The following is a 14,232-nucleotide window of genomic DNA, read 5'->3' as shown; positions in this document are numbered from 1 at the left end:
TCCAAGGCTGAGAGGAGCTCCCAGCTCCTCCCAACTGGGGAGCCTGTTTGAGAAATTAAGAGTAGCCTAGAGCGGCCCCTCCTCATCCCACCCAGGCAAAGGAACTGGGACTAGCCCCATCCCGTCTGCTGTGGAGAGTGTCTTCCTGGCCCATCTGACTAGAAGGATTGGTGACAACTCCTAGAAACTGTGCGGCCCAGCAGTGCTCAAGCCTAGAGAAGGGTAGGCAGAGCTGATAGTCTGCAAAGCAAAGCCAGTGGCCTTGTTCAGCCACAGAACGTGGAGTGTGGATCAGCTTGAGTTAAGACAACAAAGAGCTTTACTGGCTTTAGAGCTGCTTCTCCTGCTGCACCCAGGCAGGAAATCTAATTCACAGCCCTACTCATCACTGAATACAGCCTTCAGCATGTCCAACTGGGGAACCTAACCAGAGAACATGGGAAGCTGTACAGCCCATTAAACAGCCCTAGATACAGTGGCACTTGAACACACAGCACAGCCTGTGGCCTCCCCCATCTGCAGGGCAAAACCAGTGCCCTCACCTGACCAGGGAATTAAGTGCACACTCTGGCCTGATTTGGGTTCCCAAACAATGAACTATACAGGCTCTGGGTCCTGTCCAGAGCCAGGTCCTATACAAGCTCTGATTCTCTGCCAGGAAACTAATTCATAGCCCCATCTACTACTACTACTGAATATAATACCCAGTAAAGTCTGGAGGAAGAGCCCAATTACTCAGATATGCAGATACCAAAGTAAGGAATCAAGGATCACAAAAATTAGGCAAATATGACACCACCAAGGAAACTAATAAAACTCCAATAACTGACCTTAAAAAAATAAAGATCTGGGCTTCCCTGGTGGCGCAGTGGTTGAGAGTCTGCTTGCCGATGCAGGGGACGCGGGTTCGTGCCCCGGTCCGGGAGGATCCCACATGCCACAGAGCGGGCTGGACCCGTGAGCCATGGCCGCTGAGCCTGCACGTCCGGAGCCTGTGCTCCGCAACGGGAGAGGCCACAACAGTGAGAGGCCCACACACCGCAAAAAAAAAAAAAAAAAAAAAAAGAGTATCTATGAACTGTCAAAGAATTCAGAATAATCCTCCTAAGGAAGTTTAGTGAACTACAAGAAAGCACAGACAGCTAAGTGAAATTAGGAAAACAATGCATGAACAAGACAAGAAGTTTGACAAGGAAATAGCAACATCAAAAAAACAGGAGCACTAGATTTTAAAAATACAATAACTGAACTGAAGAATTCAATAGAAAGTTTCAAAGGTAGATTCGACCATGCAGAAGAAAGAATCAGCAAACTGGAGGATAGAACTTTAGAAATTACCCAGTGAAAGGAGCAAAAAGGAAAAGAATAAAAAGAGTGAAGAAAGCCTATGGAAATTATGGGACACAACAAAGTAAACAATGTTCATGTTATGGGAATTCCAGAAAAAGAAAAGAGAGAGAGAAAGGGAAAAAAAGTATATTTAAAGCAATAATGGATGAAACCTTCCCAAACCTAGGATGAGAAATGGACATCCATATCCATGAAGCCCAAACAAGCCCAAACAGGTTGAACTCAAATAGGGCTACTCTGAGACACATTGCAATTAAATCACCAAAAGTCAAAAACAAAGAAAGAATTTTAAGACCAGCAAGAGAAAAGAGAGAAGTTACATACGAGGGAACCCTGGGATAATTGGATATTCACATGTAAAAGAATGAAATTGGACCAATATCTTATACCACTCACAAAACTAACTTGAATTGGATTAAAGACTCAAATGTAAGACCTGAAACTATGCAACTGCCAGAAGAAAACATAGGAATAAAGCTCATTACATGGGTTTGGTAATGACTTTTTGGATATGACACTGAAAACACAAACGACAAAATAAAAAATAAACAAATGGAACTACATCAAACTAAAAAGCTTCTGCACAGCAAACAAAAACAAAAACAAATCAACAAACTGATTGAAAAGACAACCTATAGAATGGGAAAAACATATTTGTAAACCATATATCTGATAATGGTTAATATCCAAAATAAATTAAAAATTCATACAAATCAATAGCAAAAAAAAAAAAATTACCCAATTAAAAAAATGAGCAAAGGACCCGAATAGACATTCCTCCAAAGAAGACACACGAAAAGCCAACAGGTACGTGAAAAGATGCTCAATACCACTAGTCATTAGGGAAATGCACATTAAAACCACATTGAGATATTACTTCACACCTGTTAGAACGGTCATCCTCAAAAATGTCAAGAGATAACAAATGCTCGTGAGGATGTGGAGAAAAGGGAACCCTTGTGCTGTTGGTGGGATTGTAGATTGGGAAAGCCAGTATGGAAAACAGTATGGAGGAGCCTCAAAAATTAACACTAGAACTACATATATCTAGCAACTCCACTTCTAGGAATATATCCAAAGAAAATGAAAACACTAACTCAAAAAGATATCTGCACCCCCATGTTCATAGCAGCATTATTTATAATAGCCAAGACATGGAAACAATCTAAGTGCCCATTGATGGACAAGTGGGTAAAGAGGTTGTTTTATATATTTATAGGTATATACATATTATAGGTATACACACACACACACACACTGAAATATTATTCATCTGTAAGAAAACAAAGAAATGCTACCATTTGAGACAACAGAAATGGACCTTGAAGGCTTTATGCTAAGTTAAATAAGTCAGAGAAGAAAGGCAAACACTATATGATCTCACTTATGTGTGGAACCTAAAAAAAAAGAAAACAATCATAGAAAAAGAGATCAGACCTGTGGTTACAGGAGACAGAGGGTCAGGGGAGGGGAAATTGGAGGAAGATGGTCAAAGGTACAAGCTTCCAATTGTAAGATAAATACATACTATGGACATAATGTACAACATGATGACTATAGCTAACACTGACGTGTGATATATAGAAAAATCGTTAAGAATAAATTCTAAGCATTCTCTTCACAGAAAAGTATTATTTGATCTCATTTATATAAATGTGTGTGTTTGTGTGAGAGAGAAGGACAGAATACAAAAATGCAAAAAGAAAAGTTGTAAAGTACGAAGCTGCTTAGGTTTATACCTCAACTATAACAGATAATAATTTGTTTAATTTTAATAGGTACAAAAATAAATGTTAAGCATAGAACAAGCAAAAAGAAAAACTGAGCCCAGCGTAGATGTCCTTAAAGCATTTGCAAAGGAGGGCTTTATTAGGTCCGCAAACACCTGCAATTACAGGCAAAATTCTGTGTATGTGTGTTGTGTATGTACTTGGGGAGTGGATGCATAGCCTTTATTGAATTATTAAAGGGGATGTTAAGACCCAAAAGTTTAAAAAGCACTGGAAAGCCTGATCACAAAACCATTTTAAACTACTCTGATTATGTTTTATAGTTTTCCTTCACTCGTTAACACTTCAAAGAACAGCATGTGAATGTGGAAAGAATCTCTGCCATTTAGGTAAGATCTCTGAGTCTCAGCGTAAAATTAGCATATAGTAGCAGGATGAAATTATACACCATAGATGAAAGTACCTAGCAGAGCGCTTTAAGACTAGTACTTACTTATGCAAGACATCTTCCCCTGCTTACTTGTTTTCAGTAGAATGAAAGCATACTGAAAGCTGGTACAATGTCTTCTTTGAAGTTTTCTTTTGTAATGCTTACTATGCTTTTTGATACGGATGAGCCAATATCCACTTAAGGGCATGTAAGCTCACAATAACTTTTGTTGAATATAACTGTTTGAATGTACTTTCACTATATTATTATATAGGGATTTTAAACTAAAACGTACTTGCACACATTATTTAGAGCCTAACTTGGATATCAGAGTAGGTGGATATACACCCCTGGAAAATAATAGCTAATTTCTTCACTAACATCAAACTGCTGAACACCTACTTTGCATATACATAGCTAGGCACTGTATTATGAGTTGCAGGTAATAAAAAGTTGTTAGTCAAAGACTCTGCTCTCTAGGGTTATTTTACAACAGCAAATCATGTTCAAACTAAAGGATAGACCAAAATAGAAAGTGCCATAGGAATTTAGACAAGGGAGAAACACATCTGAAATGAGAAGGAAGGTGGGTATGGGGAAGGGTTCATGGAAGAGGCAGTGTATGCTGTGAGCAAGGTTTCAACGTGTAGCAGGGTGAGTGAAAGGAACAAATGAAGACATATAGTCGTGATATCATGAGGCACAAACTAGAAATAAACAGCACTTGTTCTAGGCTGGTCATGAGGTAATTTAAGGGGATTACTGAGAAACTAGATAAAGAGATATCTCTTTATATATTACTTATTAATAATACTTTTGAACACAAGTATTTAATTTAAAAAAAAGAACAATATAGGGATAGGAGATTAGGAGGTACAAACTATTATTATAAAATGAGCTATAAGGATATATTGCATAGCACAGAAAATATAGCCAATATTTTATAATAACTATAAATGGAGTATAACCTTTAAACATTGTGAGTCACTATATTTTACACCTGTAACTTATATAATATTACACATCAACTCTACTTCCATTAAAAATGCTATTTTAGTGAATAAAACACTAAGCAGTAAAATTTTTAAAAAAGAACTTAGAAGAGAACTTAAAAATAAAGACATAAAGAGCAGGTTGAAACAGCGCAGAAATCTGGCAATTAAGAGGCCATTGATAACTTTCAAAATAGCACTTTTTCTACCCATTCTCAGTGGAGGCAAAGCCTTATTAATCCTACTATTTCTTTTTCTGTTTTTCAAAATCTCAGGATAAGTCTCTTTCAATTGTAGCTAATGGCAGTAATGCAGCACCAGAAAATGCCTTTTGTAAGGAGAGGCAACTTTGAATCCTAAATCGGTACTCAAGTCTTAAATTACTGATAACACTGACCACCCACCAGACTAAATGTTTTTTTTTACGTGATTGGAAAGCAACAGATTGATTTCAATTCTATCTTGTCAAATCTACAAAAAAGTTCCCACAGTGCATTTAGCAACTAATAGCGTACATCCTTCTATTTGGTATTACTCCTCCTCCTTAACACCGGGCAATTAATTTTGCCTTTCTCTGGGAAACGTTTTTAACAAAGGAAATAGAGTCATAAATCAGTTTCGGATAGGAAATCATACAACTATTTCTACCTAGGGCTTTGAATTTAGAAACTTTCCTCAGAAATTGTTGAAATATAACAAAGTCCAAACTCAGAAATAACTTAAATTTAATTATCTTAGTTGCACTAAAATAACAAATTCTATTTTCTATCTTGTTTTCTTTCTTCCCCAGAAGGCTTCTCCAACCCTAATCCATAACTTAATGCATTCATCTCACCTATAAAATCACTGGCAGGTATGATGCCGGCTCTGGCGGCTCCAGTCCCCTAATCCTGACCCATTTCTTGCCAAAGAATTCAGTTTCTTCAGAAACCAAGTAACAGACATTTCAATTTCTAACCATCATTAGCATATTTTCATGTACTAATACTCAACATAAAAACACCTTTTAAAATTACAGAAATTTTTACTGTACTTAAGATCAATTGCACTAACCTGTATTTCATAAACCTTGGGCTACTTTCTTAAAAATGAATTATTATTTTAATATGTTTTTCACTTATTATTCAGAATAATTATTCATATAATTAAATATTTTACAATTAGGTAAGAAAGGTGGAAAATAGTTTTGCTATTCTTGTTCTTTGTTCTCTCTTCTACTTGGTGTGCCTGAGTCAAAATTTTAGGATATTGAAAATTTAATCTTTCAAACCCAAACCAAATTTAAAGATAATAATAACAACCAGCCAAAACAATTTCGGTCCAGAGCTTTGCATGGTCCGGGGAACAGTTCTCTCTGAGTGGGCCATTTGGAGTGGGATTTGCCCACCCGCCTCCACTCCTTCTGCCTCATATACTGAAGATAGAGACAAAGAAACCAACTCAAGTCTTTCCAAAGTGTATTTATAAATAGAGAATTTGTAATCAGAAAAACAATAACGATATATAATAGAAGTAACATGATTTTTCAGAACCAGTATCTTGTTCTAAAGCAATATTTAAAAAAGAAGGTAAGGGGCTTCCCTGGTGGCGCAGTGGCTGAGAGTCCGCCTGCCGATGCAGGGGACACGGGTTCGTGCCCCGGTCCGGGAAGATCCCACATGCCGCGGAGCGCCTGGGCCCGTGTGCCATGGCCGCTGAGCCTGCGCGTCCGGAGCCTGTGCTCCGCAACGGGAGAGGCCACAACAGTGAGAGGCCCGCATACCGCAAAAAAAAAAAAAAAAAAAAAGTAAGAAGGCTAGCTATAAACCCTGGCCCTCTTTTTTATTGATCTCCTATTTTAATTTGTTAAAATAAAATCCATGGCCTTTTGAGTCAAACCGTCTCTTTAATTTCAGATTTAAAGATAACAAGCCTCTTTTTAAATGGAATATTGGCACACAGACACCACACAGTCTGGCTTATTACAACTGTTCTCTGTTGGTGAAGTGGCACATTTGCAATCCCCACCATAGCAATCTTCACCATTTCACAGAATATCATTCAATTGTACATCCCTAGGTGAGCAACAAGAATGGGCACTTGAGCTCAGGAGCAAAGCGTTTGTGGGGAAATCCTAGGTCAGAACCCCTAAAAGGGGAGACTAACTTGAGGATGCCCAAATAACCTGAGGTTTACCTTGGCCACCTCCCCTGGCTTTCTGACTGCCTGGGGGAAAAGTCTCTCTGGAAACTCTTTTGAGGTTATTGGGGGAATCCTAGGACAAACACGCTGCTTGCTTTTGCAGGAGGACTTGCCCCATACCCTACCCAGCTAGCTGTCTCACAACCTAGCTGGACTAAAAAACCTTCAAGAAAAACGGGATAGACTGACATTTGCATTTCTACTTCCACCTATTCTTATGCACAAAATATGTAGGTAGAGCCCTCTTTCTCACACCCCAATAGATTCTGCTGTCCTTGAAACCCATCTGGTAGCTGCAGTGACTACAATGAAGGGAGTTATCGGAAACCATATTGGTACTGGGCTTAAAGGATTTTTCATGCCATGCATTTTGGGGAAGGACACAGATAACAGTCCAAACGTGGTATAAGGCAATGCCCTTTCTGGGTCCTTGAAAAATCAGTCACGGAACACAGGTGGTGGACAGGAGCTGACAAGAGCTGGTTTGTTAATGAGCACAGCATCCCCGGCGGGGGGGGGGGGGGCGGGGAATCAATGAAATGATTGACAAGAGAAGATGGTAAATGAAGGGAGAAGTGGGGACAAGTGCTGCTCAACCCAAGCTGAACTCCAGGAGGTAAATTTCTCCTCTAATTTGAGATTCTTTCTAAAGGTTCAGTATTGAAGTGGATGTTTGACGTTGAAATGTGCAGACCCATTCTGATAACTGGAAAGGGAGGAGGCTGAGGAACGCAAAAGGAGAAGGAAGATTTCCGATTACTTCTCCAGGCTGCTGACAAGAACCTGCTGCTCGCAAACCACAAATTAACCAAGCGAAGGTTGAAGGTAGCAACGTAAAAGTGCAACTCAAATTATTTTACATTCGGAATCCTCTTCAATATCTAAGCGAGTGTAGCACAGCAATGGTTGATTATCTTAAGATTACAGAGGCTGACCGCCTTCTTTGTTTGCCCAGTAACACCGCTCCTCCAATAATCTCAAGCACTTGGCTGATTAACATTTCAATTTCAGTTGTTGCTCCTTTTCCCATTGCAGAAGGCCGCAGGGATATTCCCCTTCTTCCCTCTGTATTACAAACCCCATTACTAACCAAGCAGAAAGCACCGCGCAGTGTGGCCGAGGCTAATAATAGCCGGGCTGCTTACCTTCTCCGGAGGGATCGAATCAGCGCATGTCCCCGGCGCCGGCTGCCCCGGGGCCGCAGTGCCGCCGCGCCGCGTCTGTGTGTGGTCAGCTCGGCCGGCCCCCACCCCACCTGCCAGCTGCAGCACCTGCTCCCGGCGCTGAGCTCCGGCCGCCGGAAGTCATCCCCCGCCCCTGGCCGGATCACCACATTCCGCGCCAGCCGCGGGGGGGAGAGGGGCCTCTCCCGGCACCGGCTCCTGGAAACTGCGCTCAACGATCGCTACCCTTCCCAGTTGTAGGGTTATTTTCTAGGAATGCTTTTACAGAAGAAGCGTCGCCGGCTGGTGGACCGAGAGAGAAGAGCCAGAGTGACTTTCCCTGCAGAGCGCCTTTCCTCTGAGCGCTCCCCTGTCACTCCCGCGGCATGGACGGCTCCATTCCGCTGTGTGGGTTTTCCACCCTCATCTTCCTTATCTGTATTGTTCATTTCGCTGAATTTGAGAGTGGGATTAGCTCTTAAGATATTCAAACACTCCGAAAATATTTTAAATTGGCGACTAGTTTTTCTAAGCCCCTTGTAGCGAGCTCCACTTCCCCCCCCACACACACACACACAGTTACTCGCACGTACACACCCAGCCAAACCACTCACAATTAGGAAAGCTGGGACCTCTCGCCCTCTTGCTTACGTAATGGAACAGGAAACTCCCAAAGGAGTGGGGAAGTAGGACCGGCTAGCGAAAGCACTCGAGGAAAGAGAGAGGGGTCGCCCCAAGATTTTGTTGCTGTTTAGTGGTGTCCTTAGTGGACAGATGTTCCCCCTCTAACCCCCTGGCCTCGCCCCAAGTGGAATGGCTGGTCTGGTGACAGCTGTAATATCTGAAAACAAAGAAGCTGAAGCCACATTAACAGATGGCTGCATCTCTTTCTTTCCCGAAGGATTGATCAGAATTGGCTTTAAGAATCATATTAGCATATACGTATATAATAAGCCCTTTCCTTCTCTCTTTAAATTGGCACCAGCTATTAACAGGTTTCTCTCTCTCTCTCATCTTCCTCCCTCCCTCCTTCCCTCCCTCCCTCTCCTAAGCTGACCAGATCATCAGTTTCCGGATTTAAGGGGGAAAAAAGGCCAAGGATGTGCTCTCTTTACAGCTGAACCAGGGTTTATTTTCCCAGTGTTGAGCCATTCCCAAGTAGAGAGGCTCTTTGACACTAGGGTTCTCTGAGTGAACTTCTCACATTCAGCTTGCTTTTGGAATTGCCCATCACTAGGTCCAGGCCAGTTTTATCCTTGGATTTGTCCAGCAACCTAAACAGTATAATTGCACAAGGCCAAGGCAGTACTTTTACTCTAGGAAGGCTTCCCAACTCTCTGTTTAGCAGTTCCAAAATTAGGAGGTAGTGTAGCAAACAGTTTCAACAAGGCTCAACAAGAATTCTTGACCCTAGAATGCGGGCTTTTTAAAAGCTGGAACAACCTAATTCATCTCTCTGTGTTTCACTTTCATAAAATTAGACCTCACCAAAGAGCAGGGGATTCTTAATATGTATCAAAGTGTATGTGGAATCTGGATGGGAATATTACATCTTTAATTTCACTAACCTCTAACTGCAATTTAGTATTTAGCATGTCCTTTAAATCTAGATGCAGACAATAAACCACAATAATATTAGGAGTACCTGTGCCTATATCCCCAGCAGATATCACAGACAATTTCCTAAGGCAGTTTTATAGATATCTCAAAGTATCACTACTCTGATGTCACAATCAAATCATCATTACCTTTTTTGTTTTATCTAATAGACTATATCTATTTTAGAATGGTTTTAGATATACAGAAAAATTAAGGGGATAATACAGAGTTCTTATATATCTCATTCCCAATTTCCTCTATTATTGACACCGTACACTAGTGTGGTACCTTTTTTACAATTAATGAGCCAATATTAATAAAATAATATTAACCAGAGTCTGTACTTTATTCAGATTTCCTTGGCTTTTGCCTAGTGTCCTTAATTCCATTTCAGGCTTCCATCCAGGACACCACATTACATTTAGTTATCAAGCCCTCTTAGGCTCCTCTGGGCTGTGGTAGTTTCTCAGGCTTTTCTTGTTTTTGATAACCTTGACACTTTTTATTTATTTATTTATTTATTTATTTATGGCTGTGTTGGGTGTTCGTTGCTGCGCGCGGGCTTTCTCTAGTTGCAGAGAGCGGGGGTTACTCTTTGTTGCAGTGCGCCGGCCTCTGATTGAAGTGGCCTCTCTCGTTGTGGAGCACGGGCTGTAGGCGCCTGGGCCTCCGTAGTTGCAGCACATGGGCTCAGTAGTTGTGGCTCATGGGTTTAGTTGCTCCCTGGCATGTGGGATCTTCCCAGGCCAGTGCTTGAACCCGTGTCCCCTGCATTGGCAGGTGGACTCTCAACCAGTGCGCCACCAGGGAAGCCCCAACCTTGACGGGTTTGAGGAGCAGTGATCAAGTGTTTTGTAGCATACCTCACTAATGTAAACTGTCCAATGCTTTTCTCATGGTAAGGCTGGGATTATGGTTTATTGGGAGGACAACCAGATAAAGTGCCTTTTTTATAACATCTTATCAAGGGTCCATGCTATCCACGTGATTTGACTGTTGATGTTGACCTTGATAACCTGGCTGAGGTCGTGTCTCAGATTTCTCCACTGGAAAGTCACTCCTCCACCCCTTCCACACTACACTTGTTGGAAGGAAGTCACTATGTGAAGCACAAACCCAAAGAGTGGAGAGTTATGATCCACCTCCTTGAGGACAGAGTTCGTACATAAAGTATTTGGAATTCTTCCACACAGAGTTGTCTATTTCCCCCCAAATATTAATTTATTCAATTATTGATATTTATTTATATCAGTATAGACTCGTGGATATCTATTTTATCCTTTGGGTTATAATCCAATACTACTTTATTTTGTTGTTTGAATTGTTCCAGCTCTGGCCATTGGGAGCTTTTGCTTTTGGCGCCTGTGCTCCTTTGACATACTCCCCTTGGGGTGTGTGAGTTTGTGTGTGTCTGTGTATCTGTGTGTATATGTGTTTAGCATGCATGTTTGTGTGTGTGTTTAACACTTCCTGACTTTCTGGTACCACAAGGTGCTCCAGGCTCATTTTGTGTATTTCCTGCCCCAGTCCTAGAATCAGTCATTTCTCTGAGGAGCCCTGACTCCTTCTATTGGAGAGTAGTAACAGAAACCAAGAGCTGGGCTCTAGATGTGCTGTTGCTAATGGGGTATTATTTGATTAGGCTCTCTTAACGGAGAGAACAAAGAAATAGATATGTATAGTAACCCATGTATATACACATATCAGTAAACATTTCTATATATAACTATCTATATCTATATTGAGCTGAGTGTATACTGATGTCTGCAACTATAATCCATTAATGCTGAGATTAGTTTAGCTTTCTCCTCGTTTATCTGTAAATTCATACTTTAATATTGAGAAATGTGGCTACCACCATCCACCATCTATTTATTTAATTGTTCAATTTCAGTACACATGTATCAGAATTGTTAACCCATCACCCCAACATCACTATTTTTAAGTATAGTAGTTAGTAGAGTCTCTGTTATATCTTGCTATTTAATGAGTTTAAATACCCATTCGTTTCTATATCACAAATTTGGTTTTTAAAATATTCTAATGACTGCATTTAAAACATAGTAACTAGTTTCTTTTGAGATTCTATGTATTATATTTTATGAATTTAAAAGTGTTATCTTAAGACTATTTAAATGGGCTACTCCATATTGTCAAAGGATCCACAGTAAAAAGAAGGTGAGGATCTCAACCTCACAAAGATTATTGTCAGTTTATAAGGAGATGATGTGAAATTGTCTGGTGCAAATGTTGGGAGCTCATGCGTGATAAGTGTTAGCTTTGTCCACTTGGGCAGGCTTCTTTCTCCTTTAAAGTTCTAAATACCTTGGAAGAGAGAACATGCTAAACCTTATGGTTAATAATTTATAATGTAGTGGAAGGATTTGCTAGGTATCAGTGTTGGAGGTAAAGGTCCATATAAGGTTGACAGAGGTTGAGAAGAAGACAAGGATGACCCTGAAGGTCAGGGGTTTTGTAGTTGAACAGACTGGGGATTGGATCCTTCCATTCACAGCCTGACTTTGTCTCATTTTTGAAATAAGAAGAACAGTGGCTATTACATAGGCTTGTCCTTAAGAGTGAAAGTAGATGTTTAATCTTTTCTTTCAATTTGTTTGAGGCAGTGGGAATTAAGTGTGGCGATTTGGGACAGTTACATAACATATTGGATTGTCCTTCCTTGTATAGTTTTCACTCTGTGAAGCCAGACTCACTGGAGGTATAGATAGTTTCTCATGATAATTCAGGCTCCTTCATCCATGAAAGTACTCTTGCCAGGTGCTTTTTACTCATAGAAGACAATCAATGTTGATGGTGCTTGGGATAAAACAAAAATTAAAGATATTAAATGGCAGGAATTAACTGCTTCAGATGCTATACCATGGCGAGAGACATAGGGGAAAGAGAAAGAAAAAAAATGAAATGAGAAATGTCTTACGTCAACATGTACGGTTTGAATCTATCTGCTTGGAACTTGACATACACCAGTATGCCAGATAATTTAATTTAATGAATAGTGGCTAGGGTGAGGTGAAATAGATCAGTTTTTTAATCTATGACTTTTCATTGAAGAACGCTTTTTGAAAAAACAATCTTCGGATCATGACTTTGAGGTCTGCAGTAATTCCTTTCTGATATTCTGGAATTACAGATCAAATGGCCTCATGATATCATGCGTCTCCGCAAAGGACAACATGAAAACCTGAGCCAGAGGCCCTGGGTGCCTGAAGCTGTCAGCATTAGAACCACTCCTTTGGTTTAAGGAGTCCTTCCAGAAAGGACTCATTTAAATGCAAATATACTATCAAGAGGGGTAACCATGTATCCAGTATCTGATTAGCAGCCATTAACAATTTAGCAGAGATTAGCTTCTCAGATTTATTATGGAGAGGAGTTGTCAGGGTGATTTGGCCCAGGCATCTGTCATCCACTGACTGCCAGGTCTCCTGCCCTCTTCACTACATAGGGATCTGCCTAAAGCTGGGAATTTAGTTTACTAGGAAAGAATTGGGCACTCACCGCATGACAATCAATATTGTTTTACATAATTTTGACTTATGAGAAAGGGTAGGAGGAGAATTTCTATAATAATAGTACCTTTGTGTGTGTGTGTGTGTGTGTGTGTGTGTGTGTGTGGTAGCTGCTCAGCTTAGGTTGATTAATCATACTCTACAGAAATCTTAAAATTTTATGATAATCATCTACCCTTTCAATGAGGCCAGAAATTATATCATGTAAAATATGCACAAATGTAGTCTAGGGATGGCAAAGCTATAGTAATAGAAATAGAATTGCGTTCAAGTAATTATAGCTGGACTAAAAATTTCCTGCATTAATATGAAAGCACGGATACAAGAGTACAAGAAAATGATCATTCATATGAAGATTGATATTTCATATTGAATATCTGTAACAGAAATAGGAAAATGGAAGAAGGGAAATGACTACAAACAGAACAGTAACTGTTTCTTTAGACATCGCTAAGAATTCACCTTGTTTTTACTGGTAAGGAGTTCACATATAATACCAGACCTATAGAATACAGGTAGTATTCTATAATTGGAAGCCTAGATTTAATTGAGAAATGTATGTGTACTTAAGTGAGATGCTTGGTAAATGGCATATGATACATTCAATAGTGTGGTGTAAGTAATTCTCAAATAAACCCTTTTAAAAATAAATCATCATGTAGAAGTCATGAAATAAAACAATGTACTTAGGCATTGCTCTTTAGATTTTTTAACCTTAAGTTTTTAAAGAATCTAAGAAAACCAAAAAATCCCTTCTGGAGAAAGGTATACTTTGAATAAAACTTTTGCATTGTAATGAAGAGATTATTAAATAGTATTTATAAAGAATTATGTCTCTATAATTATTCATTTTTTAATAAAAATGAATATTCAACTTTTCAAATCAAATTTAAGCTTATAAGAAGAGGAAATTGAAATTTGATTAAAAAGTAAGTTTCAATGAACTGTGTTTGGTCATCAGGCAAGTGGATGTTCATCCATTCAGCAGATATTGATGGAGTGTCTAATATGTGCCGCTGTTCTAGGCACTAGAGCAGTAGGCTCTAGGAGTGAACAAATAAATCTCTTCTTTATGGATCTTATGTTCCAGTGGAAGGAGACCACCATAAATACATAAATATAGCATGTTAGTGGAAGGACCATGAAGGAGCAGCGTAATGATGCAAGGTTTAGGGCAAGTATATAGGGTGGTCAGGGAACATTTGAGCAGAGATTTGAAAGAAGTATGGGAGCAAACCGTATGAATACACTGAAAGA

At 39.8% G+C, this 14,232-nt stretch overlaps 1 protein-coding gene across 1 annotated transcript in view; it reads right to left on the bottom strand.

Moving 5' to 3' along the window:
* The window catches only part of LOC309808908 (uncharacterized protein), a gene marked incomplete at its 5' end in the record, with an annotated part of 114,320 nt that extends 101,351 nt beyond the window's left edge, over positions 1-12,969 (bottom strand). Inside the window, 2 exons of the mRNA XM_082629478.1 lie at positions 7,829-8,065; positions 12,965-12,969. Of these exons, the coding sequence (XP_082485604.1) occupies positions 7,829-8,065; positions 12,965-12,969 (242 nt within the window). The remainder of the gene's footprint in view (positions 1-7,828; positions 8,066-12,964) is intronic.
* Positions 12,970-14,232: the final 1,263 nt, after the last annotated feature.

This window comes from Mesoplodon mirus (genome assembly GCF_964341445.2).
Source record: "Mesoplodon mirus genome assembly, chromosome: 7".
NCBI lineage: Eukaryota > Metazoa > Chordata > Mammalia > Artiodactyla > Ziphiidae > Mesoplodon > Mesoplodon mirus.
This window is presented reverse-complemented; position numbering and strand designations above follow the sequence as displayed.